The 16,045-nt window shown below is 48.3% G+C and overlaps 1 protein-coding gene across 2 annotated transcripts; it reads left to right on the forward strand.

Annotated features, from left to right (window-relative positions):
* The first annotated feature begins 7,506 nt into the window (after nt 1-7,506).
* Nucleotides 7,507-12,712, forward strand: LOC123044778 (uncharacterized). Of its 2 annotated transcripts, none has more exons than XM_044467664.1 (8): nt 7,507-8,044; nt 9,390-9,529; nt 9,734-9,833; nt 9,916-10,014; nt 10,108-10,455; nt 10,847-10,939; nt 11,017-11,223; nt 12,203-12,712. In XM_044467664.1, exons 1-8 carry the CDS (start codon nt 7,652-7,654, stop codon nt 12,464-12,466), a joined length of 1,644 nt encoding a protein of 547 aa, XP_044323599.1. In that variant the 5' UTR covers nt 7,507-7,651; the 3' UTR covers nt 12,467-12,712. The 2 variants fall into 2 exon arrangements, with proteins under 2 accessions (XP_044323599.1, XP_044323600.1); XM_044467665.1 differs by having other exon boundaries at nt 7,919-8,044; nt 9,745-9,833.
* The last annotated feature ends 3,333 nt before the right edge of the window (nt 12,713-16,045 follow it).

The raw sequence follows: 16,045 nt of genomic DNA on the forward strand, positions 1-16,045 counted from the left end.
ATGGACGGGAACCTTGCCTATTGGTCCGCCTCGTCTCAACGAGCAGGAAAATGGTTCTCTTCGTCCCTCGCCCTTGGTACCAACGTTGTTGCCGACATAGCTGACATGGTACTCCCTGACATGCCTTGCTATCATGAACGTGCAAGATGTCACTGCTCCTATTATATATATATATAAAAAAAGGAACCACATGATGGGCCCATAACCCACAGTTTCACAGGATCGAAACCTGACTCTCCTATGCACCCTGTTGCCAAAGTTATTCCTATAGCTTGACTTCGTATGTAATTTGCGAGCCACCTTCCTAGTGATCAATTCTGGTATCGGACACAATACTTATTCTCGTTGCTCTGAACCCCTTTCGCACTCTGCTTCAGGTAATGAACGATTGCCTATCCGCTTGAAACTTCTTATCGCACTGTCTTACTTTGCTCTCGATGTGTGTCATTTGTTCAACTCGAGAGATACTCATAAGTTCATTCTTGGGATACCCCCAGATGATTTTCCCTTATAACACCCTTGCATTGTAGAGCTACCCCTTACCTATTCGTAAGCACGATGGAGTTCACGAAGAAATGGTGACAAGTTTATCATGATGCACCGGAATAAAGGATTGAAGACATCAACGAAAGGAACTAACTTCTTCGAGAAGATCCGTTAGAATATCCTAACCAGAACTTTCCCCTTACTCCCCTCTTAAATCTCGGGACGAGATTTCTTGTAGTGGAGGAGAATTGTGACGCCCGGATAGTTACACTACAGTAATTCCCTATTAACGATGCCACGTCACCACGATTACTGTTGTTAACCTCTAGATGCATCAAATCCCGTTCGAATTCAAATTCAAAATCAAACAAATAATAAAAGTTTTCAATTGTCAAAAATTAAATGTTCTAAGGTTGACCAATAAATCCTAAGTAATTATGGTGGTGAAACCACATTTTTATAATATGATTAGATGCACTAAATAAACTAAAACAACGATAAAGCAATTATCTAAAATGATTTTAAAATAATAAGCACATGCAAGACACTTTATTTAAGGTGCCAGAATATTTGGGGCTGTGACCTATTAAATAACACCAAATTAGTTGTCGCTTTTAAATTTTATAAAACTAAAATAAAAGAAAACTGAAAAGAAATAGAATAAAAAAAAGGAAACAGAAAAAAAAAGAAGAAGGAAAAGGACCCCCTCCCCCCCCACTGGGCCACAGCCCAGCTGGCCGTTGGGCTAGCCAGGCCGGCCCAGCCGGCGCCCCACTCCCCTCCTCCTTATCCCCACTCTGGGGAAACCCTAACCCGTAACCCCCACTCGCCCCCCCCACTACTCTCTCCTTTCCCCCCCCGACCCGATCTGGATCGAGGCATCCCTCGCGCCCGATCTCGCTCGTCGTCGTCCTCCACTGCCCCCAACCCCTCCGCCTCCTCCACTCCACTCCCTGACGCCGCCGCGCACACCGTCGCCGCCTCGTCCCGCCTCTGCTTCGCCGGAGCACCTCCTCGTCCTCTTCCCCGTCGGATCGACCGGGCCCGTAGTCACTCGACCCCGACGCCGGCACCTCTCCCGCATGGCGCCTGCCCCCTCGACCCGTACTGGATCGGGAGCTCGACCCGGGCGCCCCGATGCCGCTCGTCCTCGTCGCATCGCCTCGCCTCGCCGTCCAAGTCGCCAACGACGCCACTCGACTCCACCCCGCCGCGTCCCCGACGCCTCCGCACCGCTGCCGCCCCGTTTGTGACCGCGCCGTGGCCGGAATGCCTCGTCCCCGTCGCTCGCGTCCCCGTCTCTCCATCGTCGGCGCCATCACGCCTCGCCGCCCCGCTTCTCTGCACCGCCGGTGAGGCCACGGCCTCCTCTTCCTCTTTGTGCCCGCTCTGCACGACTCCCCGTCGCCACCCGCACCGGCCTCCCCTACTCGACGCGCCACCGCGTGCGCCCGGCGCTCGTCGCCGCGGCCACCGCACGCGTGCGTCCCGTGCACGCCACGCCTCCTCGCACCACCACCGCGCCCGGCTCCCCTGCCGCCCGCGGGCCCGCTCGTCGCCGGCCCCGCACTCCGTTTCCCCCACGCCGGCCGGCCACCGCGGCCGCCCTGGCCGCTGGCCTCGCCCTATCGCACTCCCTGCGGGCGAGCGCCTGCCCAAGCGCCCGTTGCCCCCTTCCCGAGTGGACTCGGGCGCACGCCCTCATGCCCATGCCCGCACCCGTTAGCCCGTTGGGCCCTGGGCCTATGACAGATGGGGCCCCAGCCCCAGAACGATTAAAAAAGAAAAAGAAAAAGAATTAAAAATATATATATATAATAAATTAATTAATTAATTAATTAACTAATTAATTAATTAATTAACTTATCTAATCTTGTTTAGTTTAACTAATTAAGGTTAATTAACCTAATCACTAATTAACCTAATTAACTGTTAAGTAAATAATTAATCTAACTAATCCTGGTTAATTAACCTAATCACTAATTAACCTAATTAACTGTTAAGTAAATAATTAATCTAACTAATCCTGGTTAATTAACCTAATAACTAATTAACCTAATTAACTACTGTTAATTAAACTTAATTAGGTTAATTAGTTAACAGTGTATGACGAACGGGACCCACCTGTCTGGGTTGACTCAGTCAACCCCCGTTGACTGCTGACGTCAGCATGACATCATGCTGACGCCATTAATACATTTTTTCGAATTAATTAAATAAATAATTAAATTTCAGAAATTAATAAAATCTTTAGAAAATCATATCTTTTAATCCGTAACTCGGATTAAAATATTTTCAACATGAAAGTTGCTCAGAACGACGAGACGAATCCGGATACGCGGTCCGTTCGTCCGCCACACACCCCTAACCTATCGAACCCGCAACTTTCCCCCTCCGGCTCCTCTGCCCGAAAACACGAAACACCGGGAATACTTTCCCGGATGTTTTCCCCCTTCACCGGTATCACCTACTACCGCGTTAGGGCACACCGAACACCGCGTATGGCCTTGTTATATTTTGTGATGCTTTGTTTGCTCTGTATTCATTATTCCTTCCCCCTCTTCTCTCCGGTAGACTACGAGGCCGACGCTGCTGCTGCCCAGTTCGACTACGGAGTTGACGACCCCCTCTCTCTTGCCAGAGCAACCAGGCAAGCCCCCCCCCTGATCACCAGATATCGCCTATTCTCCTCTATACTGCTTGCATTAGAGTAGTGTAGCATGTTACTGCTTTCGTTAATCCTATTCTGATGCATAGCCTGACATTGTCGCTACATCTGTTGATACCTTACCTGCAATCCTAAATGCTTAGTATAGGATGCTAGTTTATCATCATTGGCCCTACATTCTCGTCAGTCTGCCATGCTATACTACTGGGCTGTGATCACTTCGGGAGGTGATCACGGGCATATACTATATACTTTACACTGTTACATTACCTGTGATACTGTTCGGAGTTGGGGGCTGAAGGGGCAGGTGGCTCCATCCCGGTAGAGGTGGGCCTGGGTTCCCGACGGCCCTCGACTGTTACTTTGTGGCGGAGCGGCAGGGCAGGTTGAGACCACCTAGGAGACAGGTGGGCCTGGCCCTGTTCGGCGTTCGCGGATACTTAACACGCTTAACGAGATCTTGGTATTTGATCTGAGTCTGGCTACGAGCCTATACGCACTAACCATCTACGTGGGAGTAGTTATGGGTATCCCGACGTCGTGGTATCAGCCGAAGCACTTCAGACGTCAGCGACGGAGCGGCGCGCGCCGGGTTGGACTGCGTTAACGCAACTTCCTTTGTAATGGAGGTTGCTAGGTCTGCTCACCGGCCGTGTACGCAACGTGCAGGTGTGCTCAGGGCGATGGGCCCAGACCCCTGCGCGCTTAGGTTTAGACCGGCGTGCTGGCCTCTCTGTTTTGCCTAGGTGGGGCTGCGACGTGTTGATCTTCCGAGGCCGGGCATGACCCAGGAAAGTGTGTCCGGCCAAATGGGATCGAGCGTGTTGGGCTATGTGGTGCACCCCTGCAGGGAAGTTAATCTATTCGAATAGCCGTGATCTTCGGTAACAGGACAACTTGGAGTTGTACCTTGACCTTATGACAACTAGAACCGGATACTTAATAAAACACACCCTTCCAAGTTCCACAGACAACCCGGTGATCGCTTTTCCGCAGGGCGACGAGGAGAGGATCGCCGGGTAGGGTTATGCTATGCGATGCTACTTGGAGATGCTGCTTGGATATGCTACTTGAAGATGCTACTTGGAGGACTTCAATCTACTCTCTCCTACATGCTGCAAGACGGAGGCTGCCAGAAGCGTAGTCTTCGACAGGATTAGTTATCCCCCTCTTATTCTGGCATTCTGCAGTTCAGTCCACTGATATGGCCTCCTTACACATATACCCATGCATATGTAGTGTAGTTCCTTGCTTGCGAGTACTTTGGATGAGTACTCACGGTTGCTTTCTCCCCCCTTTTTTCCCCTTTCCTTCTTTCTGGTTGTCGCAACCAGATGCTGGAGTCCAGGAGCCAGACGCTATCGTCGACGACGACCCCTACTACACCGGAGGTGCCTACTACTATGTGCTGCCCGCTGACGACGACCTGGAGTAGTTAGGAGGATCCCAGGCAGGAGGCCTGCGCCTCTTTCGATCTGTATCCCAGTTTGTGCTAGCCATCTTATGGCAACTTGTTTAACTTATGTCTGTACTCAGATATTGTTGCTTCCGCTGACTCGTCTATGATCGAGCACTTGTATTCGAGCCCTCGAGGCCCCTGGCTTGTATTATGATGCTTGTATGACTTATTTTATTTGTAGAGTTGTGTTGTGATATCTCCCCGTGAGTCCCTGATCTTGATCGTACACATTTGCGTGCATGATTAGTGTACGATTAAATCGGGGGCGTCACACGGCGGTGGGGAAAAAGTGGCTCTGAGTACCAAATTGTCACGCACTCACTGTCTCAGATCGGATCGGAGGGGAAAGGGGATGAGATTTGGGCTTGGGAAAACTAGCTTGCTTTCCAAGGGAAGAGAGATACAGAGATTAGGTGAGGATTCATATTCAGGTTCAACTCCCCCCCCCCACCTCCACAGATAGCCCTCACTGGCTTATAACCCACACCACACGCACCGAGTGCCACCCTTACAAGTGGGCCCGTGCCAACTGGTCACGGGGCCCCAACTCACTCGTCCACCGCATCCACCACTGGTGATGCAGGTGTGACAAGGTGGGACGGAAAAAAACCAGACGAAACTGGTGGGACTATTCAACCAACTCGTCAATTAGGAGTAGAAGAGATATAAGAATAACCATATTCGAAATTTCCTGAGTTAATGGCCTTACCATACCTGCATTGATTTATTACTATAATCATCATATTTGAGATTTCTTAGTTTATAGCCTTACCATACCTGGATTGATTTATTACTATAATTATCATATTTAAATTTTCTTAGTTTATAGCCTTACCATACGTGGATTAATTATGATTGATTATCATAAATATGTTGGATATTGCCGGCCAGATGAGAAAAGAGGAAAACCGATGAAAGGGGGATGGTGGGAGGTGGGACGAAAAAAATCCAGACGAAGGTGATGGGGCTATTCAACCAACTCACCCATTAGAAATAGAGATTATCAGTAGTGCCAGGTTATCCATGCCCGTTATTGATGGCATTTTGCATCCATCACAAGTAAGCTACTTTGGCTTCTTAAATAATATAAGGAACCTCCTTCCTGTAATAGCCTTTGGCTCCTAGATGCATATGCATTCATTGTCAAAATACACATTTCAAAAAGTTGAAAAATTCGGAACAAAAATCCCGCGTGTATATCCGAGCATTTTATGTGCGTGCACAAGGTTTCAGTGAAAAACGACGTTTTTTGTGGCTTGTATAAAAAAGACAATTTCTGATGCTTCATTCTAACTATTCACGAGGCATTTCTTTATCTTTTTTACACAAGCCACAAAAAACGTCGTTTTTCACCGAAACCTTGTGAACGCACATAAAATGTCCAGATATATATGTAGAACTTTTGTTCCGAATTTTTCAACTTTTCAAAATGTGTATTTCGATAATGGGTGCATATGCACCTAGGAGCCAAAATGCCGCTCTCCCCGCCTTCTCATATTTTCTGTGTTCTCTTCTTCATTGAGACTTCTAAACTAATTATGATAATTATGAGATAACTAATTTATAAGTGTTAAAAATTTAAAGGACAATTTTCTTTAAGCAAAAAACTGGCATGATGTGTGGACTTGTCATTTAAATCCGAACAATCCACTTCCGAGCTGTCTGTCCCAGTCTCCATCGCCCGTAGGAGTACCGAGTACGTGCGTGTACCCCATCGGCCGTTGGCGTGACGTCTGGTGCCCACCGCCGTCCGTAACCCGCACGACGCACCATACCCGTTTACCGGGAGATTGGATCATTTACCACACTTTATTTTGGGAGTTGACGATTCGCCCTGCTTTAGTTAGAGTTAGATCATTTGCCCCATTTTTCTTTAATCTTTTGATCATTTGCCCTAATTTCTGTTTTAATGAATTTTGATTTGTTTAATTCAGAAAATTGATGCGGAATGACCTTTATGCCCCTCTACCTGGTCGAACTATGACCACTGTTCGTCATGTTTTCTCTTCTCCTCGTACGCTGGAAGCAGAGGAGGGGGCCGGGGTGCAAGCTGCAACCAGGGGCGCTGTTCCCGACACGGCGACTCGCCGTGTACTCTCCGGCAAAGCCGCAAAAGGGCAAACACTACATGCAAAGCTGACTCAACCGATGCTTTTCATAGGCAGGGCAAGTCATATAGAAGCTGGTTTTGAAGCAGCTAGGCAGGTGGATGGATTTTCTTGGAGGCTACTCACGTAGCTCACGTACGTATGCGATCCGCCGGCGGAGGAACGGACAGGACACTCACGCGAAAACACAGAACACCAATCCAATTATCTTATTTGTCTGATCTGATACTCCGTATTTGGTTACAAGGGGATACATAGGATGTACGTAGCAGCTAGCTTCACGTCCAAGCCGGACATGGACGCGTGGTTAATTCCAACAGAGTTGCTGCTGGAGTGTACGGGAGCAGCGGCGGTGCTGACCTCGAGCTGGAGCTGGAGCTGGAGACGGGCGCAGCGTAATCTCGAGCTGGAGCAAGAGGCAGATCAGTGATGGCCTGAACGACGATTCCGGTGACCAAGGTGACTACAACGACTCGGGCGAGCATGGAATGGCACGACAACTTCAACTCCAACTAACACAAGAACACAAGGACGGGATACAAGTTGTGAATGGATTGATTGATCTGCTGGGGTCGTATCAAGTAGAGAAGATTAGGTAGAGAAATTGCAAAACTATCATAGGGGCATAAAAGCCATTCCACATCCATTTTCTGACTTAAACTAATTAAGAATTCATTAAAACAGAAACTGGGGCAAATGATCAAAAGATTGAAGAAAAATGGGGCAAATGATCTAACTTTAACTAAAGCAGGGCAAATCATCAACTCCCAAAATAAAGTGTGGCAAATGATCCAATCTCCCCCCGTTTACCCTCTTTTCCTTGCGAACGAAACTGCTAGCCATCAATTCTTCAACCCCAGCGAGAGCAAGACACGCTAGCAGAAGCCAAGCCAAGGGAACGCACCCGCCGGAGCCCCGGTCCACGGCCCCATGCCCTTCCTCTCGACGCCCTCGTTCGACCTCTCCGCCGGCGCGGAGCCCACACTCGGCCCGCGCCCTCCTCCTCCTCCTCCCCCGCCCGCCGCGCCTCCATCGCAGCCGCAGGTCTCCGAGGCGGCGGCGAGGCGCCTGCGGGAGGCGGAGGAGCGGCTGCGCGAGGCCATCCAGGAGCTCCACCAGAGCCACGGCCGGGATGAGGAGGCCGCCAAAGGGGGCGGGTGGGGGTGCTGCGTGCATCAGGGGGAGTCGTGCGCGGCGCACGCGGCGGGGAACCTGTGCCAGACCTTCCTGCTCTCCTACGGCGTCCGTGTCGGCATCGGGATCCTCCTCCGCGCCTTCAAGCTCGCGCGCCGCAGATCCTACGCCTCGCTCCTCGATCTCAAGGTCCCAAAAAACCTTACCAACTCTTTCTTCTGCGATTTCTTTTTCTTCTTCATATCTAATCTACAGTATATATTGGGTTTAGTCCGAATTCGTTGCTATAATGTATGTGGATATGTTACCGCTATGTGATATCACCATCTCTATGATTATTACTTACTCGAATAAGGGGCAGTGAGTTGACTCTACTATTTGTTGTGTACGAGTAAAATATTCTGTCCAGCTGTTGTGTCTGTAGCGGGGATAATAAGGAGTACAGTAGTACATGGTGCTACTCAGGCTGATTGCTTTAACTGATGTCCTTACAGAATATTTCCTGCTATGCATTGAATTGGTCTGCTTCCTCTCGTGTTGCCCACACTCACACCCCTTCCCGGAAAAATAGCAATGTTCTTTTGTAGGCCAGCCGGGTTTTATTGCTGTTGTTCTGTCATTCTCACCGACTCATTAGTTTTCATCTCCGGTTTTTTTTATCTCCCTCTGTTTTGATCAATGAGTGAAACATAGAAATGTAGATTGTACCGAATAATATTGGGTCCTGATAACGCCCACACGTGTGGCATACTGGACATCCGCACACACACACCGTGTGTGGCGTGAGCAGGAGGCAGCCCACACAGGCTGTGTGTGGGCGAACATTAGAATTGCCCACACGTGTGGGAGCAGCTACTTCGTGCCACACGCCCAACAAGTACTACTCATCCCCACACCACGCGTGTGGCACGAAGCAAATATGCACACACGTCCTAGCGCAGCTACGTTATGTACCCGCAGGATGACGATTTAGTTGCCATCCGGAATGGCAGATGTAGTTATCTGGGATGGCAAATGTAGTTGTAAAAGCATGGCACCTCTCTCTGTTTTGGTTAACTATAGTTGCCATGTCTAATTTATGGTAGTTGCCGCGTGTAATCAAACCATAGTTGTCGTGTGTGATTAACTACTTTCCACATATGGTCAAACAATAGTTGCCATGTATGGTTAATCACAGTTGCCACGTACGCGCAACTGCAGTTGCCATCCAACAATGTACGGGTGTCGTGTGGGTGAAAAGCAGTTCGCCCACAAGCGCGTGGACTAGGTGGTGGTTGTGTGGGCAGAAACTAGTTCGCCCACACAGCGCAGCTGGCAAACCGCGTGCTGCGAGGCGTGTGGGCGAACTCTCCAACGCCCACACACACGATGATGCCCACGTGGCACTCAGATTCTAACAGATTTCTTTAGGATTCGTGCAAAACAGAATCAACGTGGATCAAGGCGTGTGGGCGATGTGCAAACATGCCGCACGTGTGGGCGTTATCATTTTGGATAATATTTGTTCTCTCTCAAATCTTCTATTTATCTACAGCAACTGGTTTCGGAGAAAGATCTAATAGTAAGGGAGGAAGCTTGCCGGGTAGGGTTACTTTTTGGAGGATTCACTGGATCATATCATGCACTGCGATGTTTCCTTAGGAGATTTCGCAAAAAGGAAACACCATTCAATGCGTAAGTAACTGGAGACTTATGCCCCGTTGTTTACATTCCTCTTATTTGATTGGTTTGGACACATGTTCAAAATAAGTGTGCGCTGATCACTTAATCAGTACTTGGACGGGAATGTCCCTGAAGAGGTTCAAAATAGGATACTTTCTGTTATAAGATTTTTGTCAAATCATATTCATGACTCAACTGAAGGGCATGATGGAGCAGAATATTATCAGGTTCGGTGGCAGGCTTGGCGATACTAGCACTAGATGATTCGAGTAGGAGACGCACCCTTTCTCTATATCTTCTAGCAAGGCTTGCTCAGGTAAGCAACAACTGGAGTAATTTTGTAGTGAACTTGCGTGTAAAGTATATCGTCCTCATGTTGTTTTGCTTGATCCTTTCAGTGTGCATATAACTCTGCAAAGTCTAAAAATAGATTCCACTTCTGGGGTAGCCATTGGAGACATGGAGATGCATTACTTTTTTCTGTCGCATCTGCCCAGGTAACTAAATCAAAATGGCTGACCTGCTTTAATCTAATGAGGATTTTGTTATGGAGGGAAAAGCTTGTGTAATCACTTGATTTATCATTGCAGATTATGTATGCTTTTGTAATGAGGCCTGAAAGCTTACCAAAATCTTACCGAGACTTCATCCAAAAGACAGGACCAGTTGCAGAACCTGTTTACAAGGCTGTCAGAGATAGCTGCAGAGGTGGCCATGTGGATCTCATTGGCCTCTCGGCCTATTTCGCAAACAAGAAGAATTCAAATTTGATAAATTTAACAAGAAGTCCCTCAATTATTCCATGCTCTGTGATTCATCCTGACAGAGCATCGTGCTTGGCTCATAATGTTACTGTCACTTCATCAACATTCAAGAAAACGTTCCCTTTGTATTTCTCATTGACATTTGTCCCCTTTGTTGTTCTACGTCTTCAAAAGGTAACTTGTCACCAGCTATATTTCCTCTATATAGTCGAAGACTGCTGTAAAACTGAAACTTTGCACGTGATTGCATTAACATGTGTGTGGTATGCTTGTTTCCTAGAAAATTTGGTGCTTCAAAGAAAAACTAATCTTACAAGTACCTTCAAATTGTATTGTCCACCATATATGTACGTCTTTAACTTTTTCTAACTGCAAATGTGCTTGGTTCATTCTTTGAGTTTTATTCTACCAGTGAAATAGAATATTGGCCCCCAAGTCCTAAACAGCCAATTAGATTGGCTTGAAAATTTAGCCTAATTATTTGTTATTATTTAGTATATATCTGTTCATTCATACCCATCTCCAATGTCGATTATCTAATACATATAATTGGTTGATCAAATAGTTTTTGGAATCCCCAGCTGCAACTTGCTGGCGTGCTCTTGTGGGTGCAGTTCGCTCTACCACTTTTTTGTCTGCGTTTGTCACTCTCTTCCAGGTAATTATCAGTAACTAGCATGTTCCTTTCCACATAATTCTTTCATGATTGTAATACTTTTCTGGCATCATTGGTAGTCTGCCATCTGTTTGCACCGTAAAGTTGCAAGCAAAGACCACAAACTTGTGTATTGGTTTGGTGGTTTACTGTCTGGTCTTTCGATTCTCCTGGAGAATAAAGCAAGACGAGCGGAGTTAGCTCTCTATGTACTTCCCCGTGCTGGAGAATCCCTATGGTATATATTGATCAACCGCCACCTTCTCCCAAATATAAAAAATGCTGAGGTAAGCTTCTTTGTAGCCAATATTTTTTTCCTTTGGCATCAGCTCTTCAAGAGAAGCTATTTGAAGTTCGCTTGTACTATGTCCTTTAGTTGGTATTTAATTAATGCGACCTAAGTGAAAGACAATGTCAACTAAAGTTATCCTTTACCCAAGAAGTAGGACATTTTATGGTGATAGCAGTGTGCCTTTTGCCATGATCACCGCAAGGGATCCTTTAACCTACCTAGAGGTCGTGTTGAGAAATATTATAGTGCAGTTTGCTGAGATACAAATTGTTGTGGAAGATAGCCTTTGAAGAATCAGTATTATAGCTTTAGCTAGGTTAAATGATAGTGGTGATCAGGACTTGACTTCTAGATGCTGGATTAGTTCCAACAATTAAGTGCAACTGTAGGAGGGTATCATGTTGGCAGTCTGACATGGCAAGTTTTGTGTGGTGTCTCAGGAAGAAACTGGCTGTTTGGTGTCTTTGGTCTGTGTCCATATTTTTGGGGTCATTATAATCCAGGTGGTCTTACTGGCTATCAGGGTTTGGCTACAAAAAATGAGCATAAACTACACGAAATGGTTGGTAAATCTGGTCAAGGTGGCTAAAGTCTGGTATCGCAAACTTTGGCTCTCAAGGTTTGAAGCCAAACAGCCACAGTAACCACAAACAGTTGAAAGTGTCTTTCATTTTGTTTCATCTTAACTTTGGCTCTCAAGGTTTGAAACCAAACAGCCACAGAACCACAAACAGTTGAAAGTCCCTTTCATTTTGTTTTGTTTTTTAAAAGAATGTAAACCCGCAGATAAGTGAGAAAAATCTGCTAGAATTACTCTGGGTTGCAGTGTGTAATCTTCACTTGATAGCTATAATATCTGTTTCTATACTTGAAATACGAGTACCAACTTTTTCCTCTGTATTTTCATTGTATTTCGCTCTGTTCCATGCTTAACAGATTCTTTGAAAGTACTGGTAACATTGGGAAGATTTCAGGTGGGTCTTTTCTGCATGTGCATGGGAGGGATCATGTACTTTCTGGAGTACGAGCCAGACACCATGGCTCCATTCCTTAGAGGCCTGATCCGGCGTTTCCTGGCGAGCAAGATAACCAACCCAAGCCCGCCTCTGAATTGCAACGCCTCCTACTCCTACCTTCAGACGCTGAACGTGTTGGAGCAGTCAAAAACGCATCCTACCCCGGAGAATGGCCTGCCTACGTCAGAGACGTACACCCTTGAATCAATTCCTGGACTTTAAGAGTTAACAGTTACTCGTACTAGTAGATATCACGCTCGTGGTAGTCTTTAGTCTGCGATTTGTAATAAACAAATTATGGGTGCGTTTCAGGAGGGGTAGGTGTGGAGCATTCTAAAGCGATTCTTGTTCATACCCTTTTCGTTACAGGCTATCCATGTTCAAGAATTATCTATGTAAAAGTCTTGAAAGATCATGTCGCCGTTAAACAACAGGCTTCGTCTTCTCTAAATGGCACTGTTTGATTCATGAATTTGGTGTATTTGTCTTCTTTTCTTAGAGCAACCCTAGTGAGTCGCTGTATCGGCGATCGCCATCCATCATATGGAGCATGCTTTATATGGATGTATGGATTGGACAGGCAACGCGCAAACTTAGAGTTGCCATATCTCAACCTTCATTTTTTTTGTTTCCACGTTCAGCTCTATTAGGGGGGAGGGAGGGGCGTTGCCGCTGCCGCCACTTCCATTTCCATTCCCGCCGCCGCCGCTGTCGTCCACTTCGTCGCCGCCAGGGGCAACGAGGGGATCGGTGAGACCGTCGGACGTGGATCTTCGCGGATCCACCCCTTTGGAGATCCAAGAGGGGGCACATGCGGATGGGGCGATCCCGGAGCAGTGGGGTGTGCATTTCACCGATTTTCGTCATTCAGGGGGATGGATCGCAGGGCATCATCATCATCATCCGGCATCTCACTGGACGTTGGTGCGGGATATGGAGAACAACATTCTTGTGGGCGACTACCTAGCGAATGACATCCGAATCACCGTAGGTTTTCGTTTACGTATTGACATCTATGATGTGGTCGTGGATCATCATGTGCAGGTTCTTCCTGATGCGGTGGAGACGATTGAACTCATTGACTTGTCAACGAACTCCGGCGACGAGAAGCCGAATCCACGGATCGAAGACTGATTTTGGGTTCTGGCGGATAACAAGGAGGACGAGGGGTCGATGAGGTCGCCGGGTACAGGGGCATTACAACGGTAGCATTGGTGGAGACATCAATGGTGGAGAAGCCGTCGGAGATCGCTCCTTCAACCGTTCATCACCGGAGGAAGGAGGTCCTCACGAAGCCGCAACCAATGGTCAAGCCATGGATCGGGTCGATCCCGAAGGTAACTCGAATGCTTAATACTCTATTAGATTTTATTCCGGACGCGATTGGACATTGGTTACTAAGAAGGAGAAAGGGAAGAAGGGGCGGTCGTTGGGGCCACCGCCGCCGCCGCCGAAGGCGAGGACTGCCGACGAGATCAGAAAGGCCAAATGGGCGCGTTTGAAATCGTTGTTGGGCTAGGAGGTGGGGTCGAGGTTTTCGGCGGTCGTGGGATCTATTGAGAGGGTGTTTGTTTTCAGGGACTTATTAGTTTAGGGACTTAAAAAGTCCCTATAAGTCCCATCTAAACCAAACAGGAGGGACTTATAGGGACTTAAAGTGGGCATTTGAGACTTATGAAATAAGACTCTCAAGGAGGGATTTATAGGGACTTATAGTTGTAATATGGTCTTCTAGTCCATGTTAAGTCCCAGGAACCAAACAGATAGGAACATTTTAGGGACTTGGGACTTATAAGTTGGGACTAAAAAAATTCCTTGGACTTATGAATCAAACAGGGCCTGAACCTGGGTATACGGCCTAGCTAGAGACCCAAGCCGCGAAACCAAGTATGTCGTCGGTGCATGTAATCTCGGAGAGCGAGACACTGCATGATCAATCATCTACTTCGGCTAGGATTTACCGCAAACCGGGGTTCCCATCCCTCGGAGCTTGGCAGGCCACCTGGATCAAGTGCAGCGGAGGTGCTCTTTTGCCGATGGCGGGGCGAGGAGGGCAGCCTCCGCCAACGTCTGGCCCGCCACCCGCTGCGGCGCCGGTAAGGGTCGCTGGTGCCCAGGCCCCGCCGCCAGCTAGGGTGGCTGCCGCTGGTGCCATGGCCCCGGGTCGGTCTAACCCTAGGCAGCAGGAGGCTGCGCGGGACATCATCCGCCCTCCCAGAACGCACGGCGCGGCCGCGAAGGAGCCCCTGTTTGGGACTTCTTTGGCGGCGGCTGGGAGAACTACGACAGCGCCGGCTATCGATACCCGCCACGAGGGCAGTGGGGCGATGACAGCTATGATGCATACGGCGAGGGCCAACACCGCGGCTCGTCTTCTTACAGAGGTGGTCGCGGATATGCGTGGTTTAACGGCGGAGACCGAGATGCGGATTCCAAGGACCACCAGGAAACTTCGTTGAAGGAGTAGCCGGACCTAACAACCGGTATAACCGAGGGGGTAATCGCGTCTTCTGCGGCGGGAGAGGAGGGGGTCGGCGCCTGCCTCCATCGCAACCTCCACCACCTTGTGCCGATGCTATTAAAGTGGCTCAAGCCGAGCCGGGTTGCTGCCACGGCTGATGTGGCGTCGTCCTCCCCTGCTTTGCCCGAGGTTGCTGTAGATACATTCAGGGCTCTTGCGGCTGTCAACATTGCGGTGGCTGGTCCAGGGGCTGCTAAGACCGGGGATGGTGCGTCTGATAAAGGGGCGAACAAAACAGATGGTGAAAAATTATCTAAGTGGGCTATTAAAAAGAAGAAGTTGACATGCTATAGATGTGGCGAGCCGGGACACTTTTGTGGCAGGATGCACTAAGGAGCTATGTGACTACTGCCCTAAGTCGCAACATGTGTCCGGTGAGTGTCCTCTTCTTTCGGGACCTAAACCAGTGGTTAATATATATGGAGTGTGCTGTCAGGAGTTGATGTTCTTTGAGTCACCTGATGTGGCACCATCGATGCGAGCGATGGAGAGCTCTTTTCCAGGAGTAGTCATGGTGACTAATGGGTTCATGGCGGAAGCACAGATTGTGCGGCAGTTGCGTGAGTTGGCACCAGGTAATTTTCAGTGAAACCTTTTCAAGTTGGAGAACGAGACTTACAAGGTAGGGTTTCCCACTAAGGAGGATCAGCTACATATTCTTAAGTTTGGTATGTGCAGAGTCCCGAGTACTAGCATCATCATGGAGTTCGACGAGTGGTAGCAGAAAGAACTGCAGGGCACACCTTTAGATCTGATTTGGGTTCGTTTTTCGGGTGCACCACCTAAACCATTGAACAACTTTCTGGTTACCTGGAGCTTGGGATCTCTCATTGGCAAGACAGAACAGGTAGATATGCCTTTCACTCATGCACATGGTGTGGCGAGGCTACTTGTCAGTGTGGTCAGTATTGAGTTTGTGCCGGATGTGGTAAAGTGGACCCATGCGGGGGTCACGTATGAGTTAGAGATTGAGATCGAGGATACACTTCTATTCCAGGGGGTTGATGAGCATCAGGATATGGACACGGCTGAGGGGGATGGAGCCCCTGGGAATCAGAACAAGGGGTCTGAGGACACGTCCCGGGAGCCGGCCAAGGGGCCCAATACACAGTCTGATAAGGCAGATAAGTCTGCCAAGGGGACCACATCATCCACGCCGATGAATACATTACGTTGTTGTCCTTTAGTTCGTGTTCAGCTCCTAGTCGGTTATGGAGCAACAGAGTAGAGTTGGACGACCCAGAAGAACTTGAGCTATCGCTCGTGATGCTTCCTGATTG

The sequence above is a fragment of the Triticum aestivum genome, chromosome 2B (genome assembly GCF_018294505.1).
Source record: "Triticum aestivum cultivar Chinese Spring chromosome 2B, IWGSC CS RefSeq v2.1, whole genome shotgun sequence".
Lineage (NCBI taxonomy): Eukaryota > Viridiplantae > Streptophyta > Magnoliopsida > Poales > Poaceae > Triticum > Triticum aestivum.